The sequence below is a fragment of the Phytophthora infestans genome, genomic scaffold (assembly GCF_000142945.1).
Source record: "Phytophthora infestans T30-4 supercont1.934 genomic scaffold, whole genome shotgun sequence".
Lineage (NCBI taxonomy): Eukaryota > Oomycota > Peronosporomycetes > Peronosporales > Peronosporaceae > Phytophthora > Phytophthora infestans.
This window is the reverse complement of record NW_003307393.1, coordinates 1-7,532: the sequence shown is the minus strand read 5'-3', so window position 1 is coordinate 7,532 and position 7,532 is coordinate 1. Positions and strand designations below refer to the sequence as shown.

Sequence of the window (7,532 nt, the reverse complement as noted above, 5' to 3'; positions counted from 1 at the left end):
GAGACAGCATGATCATGTACGACACGTACGGCTTCTACAACTTCGCCATGTCGCAGCACGCGCACCCGCGTATGTTGCCCGAGATCTTGGCCGGTTCCGCCGAGTTCCGCGAGATCCCACGTCGCTCCAGCGACGACGCGGAGCTTGGCGCGTTGTTCAAGAAGCTGAAGCAGTCGGATATGATGGCGAAACCCAAGTACAACCATCCATCTATCGCCAAAGCCAACCTGCTGCTGCATGCGCATTTCCTACGTGAAAAACTGAGTCCGACGCTGCAAGGAGACCTGAATCTGATGCTTAAGAAGGCGATTCAATTAGTAGACGGTATGCTGGAGATTTCCGTGATGAAATCATGGCTACAGACCACGTTGAACCTCATGGAGATGCAGCAGTTCTTGACTCAAGGACTCTGGTTCAAGGACCCGCCATTCCTGCAACTTCCGCACTTAACTGAAGCTGAAGTGAAGCACATTGTTACAGGGAAGAACGCTGTGCGTAGTATGCACCAGTACATCGCCATGAAGCCAGAGGAACGGAAGGGACTTAGTGGGTTGTCCGAGGAAGACCGTCAAGAAGTGACGACGGTGCTGGACATGATGCCGCACATGGAACTGCAGATCTCGATTGGTGTGGATGACGAGGAGTTTATTGCCGAGGGAGACATCATGACGGTCACAGTGAAGCTTACACGTAAGAACGTCAAGGAAGGAGACACGTGCGACTTGGTGTATGCTCCACGCTTCCCGTACCCGAAGATGGAGCGCTGGTACTGCATCGTGGGTGACGTGAAGATGAACCACTTGCACGCCTTCTCCAAAATGACGTCTCAAGAGCGCGTGGTGGAACAGAGGCTTCAGCTGCAGGCACCGCCTAAGGCTGGTACCTACCAGCTGGATATTTTCGTTAAGAGCGACTCGTATGTTGGCATGGATCTACGCGCTGTTGCTAAGGTTCGTTATGGTGTGATTATGTGTGTGTTAAGTTGTTTTCTAACGGTTCGTTTGTGTTGTTTTTGCTGCAGTTTAACGTCGCCCCGGCATCCACATTGCCAGTGTTCCAGCCGCATCCGGAGGATTTGGAGTTAGATAACGAGCCTACGCTGTTCGAGCAGGTGATGAACGCTGCGGACTCGAGTGATAGCGAGGAAGAGGACGAGGACCTCGAGCAGGAACAGGAAGAGGCGGAAAAGGAAACAGAGGAGAACAAGAAGGACAAATAGAGCGCGAGCGCAGCTTGTCTGTCTGCTTTGCCGTGAAGGACACGAGCAGTGCAATGGCCATGTGATCTCGATGTGTTTTTTTTGTGTTGCGTATGCTGTGCTTACTTTGTAATTGCGTAGGGATAATATCGATCCAGTAGATATCCGCTTTAGTTGCCTAGCTAAGTTACGAAAGAGGAAACCTCTTTGAGCGGTGGAGAAGCGCTAACTTTGTACTACGTATTCGTTTGCATTGCATCGGGACTCGAAGGTCATAAGTCCAGATGCCAAACATGCAACTTTCAAAACTACTACTAGTGCTATAACTACTACATGTACATGTACAACTCACTATTAGTACTTTAAAACAAGTAGTACTTTAAATAAAGTACTACGAGCTTAAAAACGTACTACTAATTGGCAACCAATACAGGTATTATTAAATGTAGTAGTACCTGAAGAACAGTGCCCACTAAAATAATTTGTTAAATATTACTTAAAACTCGTGTAGGGCCTCTAAACTTTGCATCTTAAAGGGCGATACGTGTGTGTAGTGTGAGGTAGATCTGTCCAGCTGGAGGATGTACCACGTAAAAGCTAAAAGGAGTCATTCAGCCATTCGTTCGTCCGCGCGTCGAGAGTGGGTTAGTGGATAAGAGCCTATGAATCCGTTTCATTAGCATGCTGAGTATGGTTCATGCGAAGATGCGTGTAACATGCCGTGCCTGGTATACCTGGTAACTTCAACGTCGAGCAGACTCTGCTGTCTTTGCTGCAGAGACTTAGCTTTTACAGTCTCGTCATGACAACAGTTGTATGTTAATTCAAACAAATTCATCCTGAATGGCCAACCTTTCTGAAAAGACGAAGTATTGGCTCAGTATCCAAGCAGCTGTAGTAATGGCTCAGTGATTCTCCCCTGGCCGTCGCTTAAGTTGGAACCTTTACTAACTCACCACTTTGATTCGAGACGAGACGACGCAGCTACCTGATGGAACAGCACGGATCTTGCCTCAAGAAAAACATCGGAAGGATCGTAGAGGACCCGCGTCTGTATACCATGCTGGCAAGGAAAAATAAAGTGCTTTAACTTTGTTGGTGGAGCAGGATTTTGCTAGCGACGAGCTTCTTTACCTGCTCGAGGCGTCGAGAACGGACATGTAGAAGTTCATCGTGGTGAGCGGTATTATTAAAGCCGGAAGCATGGTTAGAGCTCGGTGGAGTCTAATAGCAAAACAATTCTGCGCTCTAAGACTACTCACATTTCAATTTTCTCGACCGCGACAACCAGCTCCCAGTCCATTTGTTTTCAATCCTGTCAAGAGTCATGTTGCCAGTGACCGTCTTGTCAATGGGAGCGTTGGCGTTATCAGCGCAGTTCCTCCACCCCGTGGTGGCTATGATCGAAGATGCCCAGCAGATTTACTCCGAGTGGAAGCAGTCAAGTTATGTACGGTCAGGCCGTACAGGTTGTCAACACAATCGGAGGCACAGCGGCCGGATCCTTCACTTCATCGTCCAAGGTCGGTGCTTCTGGCAGTGCAAGCTCTTTTAATGATGTTAGCGTGGGCTCACTGGAATCCAACGAGACGATTACATTCCCACCATCTTCCAGTTCGGTGGGATCCGCGGGTTCCTCCACTACTGTCACTACTATCACTGAGTCGGAAGAGCAACAGCGCTTCGATCAAGCCTTGGCTGACATTGCGGAGCTTCAAAAGCTGCACCCTCATGCCACTTTCTCAATCAACTCACCTTTCGCACTTCTGACCTCGGACGAGTTCCTATCCTACGTTAACCGCTTCGGTATCGACCCTGACTCGAACCCCGTCAAGAACAGCACAAGCTCAACGGCTGGGATGTTCACTATGGACGCAGAAGACTCTGGTACCACGACGCCTTCCAGTATTGGCAGTGACATCATGACCTCAGCGGCAGCTGCAGGTGAGACGGTAGATTGGCAAGAGGCTGGATGTGTTACGGCTGTCAAAGACCAGGGAGAGTGCGGTGCCTGTTGGGCGTTCTCAGCTACTGCAGCGATGGAGTCTGGCTACTGTGTGGCAACCGGCTCGCTTCCCAGCTTGTCCGACCAACAGCTCATTAGTTGTCACACTGAAGATGGAAACAGAGGCTGCGGTGGTGGCTACGCTGCGTACTCCCTGGACTGGATCGCTAACGAACGCAGAGGCAAAATGTGCACGCTTGACACGTATCCGTTTACCTCAGAGAACGGCAACGTGGCAGGTTGTTCGATGAATCCCTGCACGGAGTTTAACGTCCGGTTACGAATCGGTTCGTGAAGATCCTGGCGCCATTGAGGATGCCGTGCGCAAACAACCCGTGTCCATCTTCCTGTACAGCGGTTCGACTGCTTCCAGTACTACTCAGGTGGCGTGCTTACGGGCGCTAACTGCGATAAGACCGGGTCACACTCGGGACTGGCAGTGGGTTTCGGTGAGACGGAAGATAACATTCTGTATTGGCGCATTAAGAACCAGTGGGGTACTTCTTGGGGTGAGGATGGCTACGTTCGTGTCCAGCGGCGCTTCTCCGGAGACAGCGAAGGTGCATGCGGTGTAGAGCTATACGCGACTTGGCCCACCTTTGACGTGTCGGCAACCCCTACGTCCTCTCCGACACCCACCACATCTGCTCCTTCCGGTACAGCGGCCACTCCCTCCGTCACAACGGCAACGCCCCCAATCACGACAATGGCGCCTTCGACCAACCCGGTCACAGACACACCTTCTGCAACGAACGCCGTGCTGCCAGCGCAAGTGCCGCTTCGGGATCTGACTCGACTATCACGAAGGTTGGCGTTGACCAAATGACCAGTGCCACATCAGGCTCGACTGCGCACTATGAGACGGTGAAGACAGACCCTGTCGGTGGCTCACTCGCTTCGACGGCGACACCTGCAGCGACCGCGATCGTCTAAAACGACAGTGTTGCTGATGATGCGTCCTACACCGCACCAAGCACGGGCAACCGGGACTGTGCTTCGTGAGCCGTTGATATGGACGCAGTCGATGACACAATCGCTTCGGCGAAGACACCAGCAGCGACTGCGATTGTCCAGACCGATATTGTTGCGGTCAACACGACACTAACCACGGGCAACAACCGGGACAGTGCTATTATATGTGAGACCACGTTGCCGTTGCATTTTTACATTGTGAGTAAGTTCAACTTCTGACACTTAGCAAGCATTTAGCTGCAAGACGGTTAAAGAGCACTACAAATTGTCGATGTTGTATTGATAATACCGGAAAGCAATTCGTGGTGAAGGAGCACTTTGTTAAATCGTCATTATGGCAGACCCGGTCAGTGGTAATGTACCATGAATACTTGGCGCGCTTAATATTTCCCCACGTTAACATGTGCTTTGTTGGAGCAAGATCCATAAGAGCGTTTATCATTCCGATTAGCAAGCAAGCAGGCGAAGCTACATGTATAATGCTATCAGCGCAGCTCAGCTGCTCTGCAGTTGCAGTCAGCCGTCACGGCCCGTGACCTCACGGGACAATGCAGAACGGTTTTCTGCTCGACAATAACGGCGTTGTGGCAAGCACCTACAGGTCACAAAAAGCCACAGACCACTTCAAGATCAGAGGGCCAATCAAATGTGCGTTGATGTGCTCAGAATTTAGTCCTGGTGTTTGTTATCCTGGTGGTTTAGTCGCGGCAACTGCGGGGCCACTCACGCTCCCAAACAAAAGAGCTGACCTCAAGTTATTAGGACGCACTGTGCCGCACAAGACGCCACTCGTTTGCCAAGCGCCGAAGCAGTTCCTACGATCGTAGCATGCCACCCTGCCATACGGGAGCCATTTGCTTTCTGATGTGCGAAAGACCGACGAAGTGGGACTTCGTTTGTGGACGACACTGTCGAAACATTTAAATTGCAAATATAGCCCACTAAGAAATTTAGCCGTCCAATCTGACAGTTGAGTTCGTGTCCATCATCCAATCAGTGTCCGCAAATCAGAAAATATCTTAAATTCTAGCCGAAATACTTAATCTACCTTTTAGTCTGACTCTTCCAGGGCTAGGCACCGCTCCTCTCTCTCAACCAACACAACCAAACGGACCCGGCCGTCGCTTCAGGCACCACAGACATGACGGCGGGGCTGGCGGTGCTCGTCGCGCTGAGCGTGTTGCTCTTCGTGGGCGCCATCGTCATGCTGCTCTTCTTCTGTAGGCGCATCCAGGTCCAGCGCGAACGCGAGTCGCTTGTGTTTATTCAGGAGCCGACCGACGTTTATCGAGAAGAACTGAACGATAGCTTCATGGAACAGGCACTATGGCGCTGCGGCGTGTGCAAATTCCTTAACCACCCGGAGCGCAAACTTTGCGACTTGTGTCAGACGCTTAGAGGCGCGGAGAGAGACGTAGCAGGCAACAAAAAGCACTCTCGCAGCAGCTTTTCAAGAGGGAGTTTAAGCTCGAGTTCAACGCAGAGAATGGGACGAATTGGCGAGACGGAAGCCTTCTCATCCTCACAGGCCGATGACGCCATCGGCGGGTCGTTCAGACGACCGAGCTTTGAGTTCTCGAGGAAACCAAAATCCTCGAATAAAATGAGCAAGTTACAACTAGCTGCTAGTCGAAGACAGCAGTGGAAAAGAATGCCAACTACGGATGGTTTGCATCGGTGGGTTAGACAACAGTCCGCTAGGAGACAGTCGAGAGCAGGCCAACGAGACTCGATGGAGAGCGATCCAGGAGGAAGAATGTCGCTCAACAGGTACTTAGACGCCACGGAAAGAGACAGCAACTTGTCAATTGGATACATTCGAGTAAGAGACTCACTGGGGAGACTCGTACTGAACGAGAGCGACGTAGTAGCTACGGATTTTCACTACCGGATTAATATTCTCGACGGTACAGGTAGCTCCGAGCTGATCATGAACCTCGAAGGGGTACACAATTTGCCCTTCCCGGATAAAATCCGCTGGTTTTCGACGGAAATCCATCGACTGTGGCTTCCGTGGGAATCAGGCCACGCAGAGTTGGTAGTGCGAAGGGATCACTTATTGCAGGACTCTTTCGAACTCGTGGCAGCTATGAAGCCATATCAGTTAAGACAGAGATGGCGTGTGGTGTTTGATGGAGAGCCGGCTTTGGATGCAGGTGGCGTCATGCGCGAGTGGTTCACTCTTCTGTTTGCTGAGCTTTTCGACCCATCTTTCGGACTATTTGTGAGTACAGTGGGAGACGAGAGAAGTTACTGGATCAATGCCAGCTCAGACTTGCTACTTGGTGAAGAAGAGCATTTGGCGTACTTTGAGTTTGCTGGACGACTGGTGGGCAAGGCGATTCTGGAAGAACATTTGATGCCTGTTCATCTCGCACTGCCGTTCCTGAAACATATTCTGGGTGTGCCGATCTCTTTCTCGGACTTACAATTCCTTGACGACGAGATCTATAACAGCGCGTTGATGGTGAAAAAGATCGACGATATCGAACCGCTGTGTCTGGATTTTACAGCTACTCGTATTGTGGACGGCAAGCCAGAGATCGTGGAGCTCGTTGAAGGAGGCGCCGATATTGACGTGACGCGAGAGAATCGCTCGCGGTACTTGGATGCTTTGTTCAAGTACCATGTTCTTGGCAGTGTGAGTGATCAACTGCTGTCATTTCTTACTGCACTGTACGATGTCGTGCCCGAGGGATTGCTTAAGCTGTTTGACTACCAAGAACTCGAGCTGCTAATGTGTGGCGTGCCGTCTATTGACGTGGAGGACTGGAAAAAACACACGGATTTCAAGTTTTTTACGCATAATTTTCCCACGGAGCTCGAGCTTAACAACATCGAGTGGTTCTGGGAAGTTGTGGAGGATATGAGGAATGAGGATCGTGTGCGTTTACTGCAGTTCGCGACGGGCACAAGTCGAGTCCCGGCTCAAGGTTTCAAGGGGTTGATTAGCAGCGACGGTCGTGTACGGCGCTTCAACGTTGCCTTCGCTGGTGCGAACCAGTCGTTCCTGTTCCCGAAAGCACACACGTGTTTTAATCGTCTAGATCTGCCCATCTACAACTCGAAGGAAGTTCTAGCGCAGTACGTCAACCTGATCGTGCAGATGGACATCACGGGCTTCACCATCGAGTAAGTGGCAAACGCATTGCTGGCCGAAATGTATTTATTTAGCGGGAAAAGGACAAGCAAGCGTTGTGGACCACTTTGTGATTTTCTACCGGTTGTAGAACAGAAGACCATTAAACGTTGTAAATTTGTGAAATGTGTGTCGGCTGAAGAGCACAATATCGGATTAGCAGTGTACACTCATTTTTCATTTCGCCAATTATTGGAATTTCTTAATGCCCGAAGCGA

General features: G+C 50.7%; 3 protein-coding genes across 3 annotated transcripts; all 3 read left to right on the top strand.

The window, feature by feature from the left end:
* Positions 1-8: 8 nt before the first annotated feature.
* PITG_22023 (U5 small nuclear ribonucleoprotein, putative) lies at positions 9-1,264 on the top strand (the record flags this gene model as incomplete). The annotated part of the gene is made up of 2 exons (XM_002999281.1): positions 9-950; positions 1,022-1,264. 2 exons carry the CDS (start codon positions 9-11, stop codon positions 1,217-1,219), a joined length of 1,140 nt encoding a protein of 379 aa, XP_002999327.1.
* A 1,261-nt stretch (positions 1,265-2,525) lies between these two features.
* PITG_22022 (cysteine protease family C01A, putative) lies at positions 2,526-4,029 on the top strand (the record flags this gene model as incomplete). Its single annotated transcript, XM_002999280.1, has 4 exons — positions 2,526-2,563; positions 2,616-3,413; positions 3,469-3,523; positions 3,577-4,029. The coding sequence occupies 4 exons, from the start codon at positions 2,526-2,528 to the stop codon at positions 4,027-4,029; spliced, it is 1,344 nt and encodes a 447-aa protein (XP_002999326.1).
* A 1,287-nt stretch (positions 4,030-5,316) lies between these two features.
* On the top strand, positions 5,317-7,311 carry PITG_22021 (HECT E3 ubiquitin ligase, putative; the record flags this gene model as incomplete). Its single annotated transcript, XM_002999279.1, has 2 exons — positions 5,317-5,852; positions 6,093-7,311. 2 exons carry the CDS (start codon positions 5,317-5,319, stop codon positions 7,309-7,311), a joined length of 1,755 nt encoding a protein of 584 aa, XP_002999325.1.
* Positions 7,312-7,532: the final 221 nt, after the last annotated feature.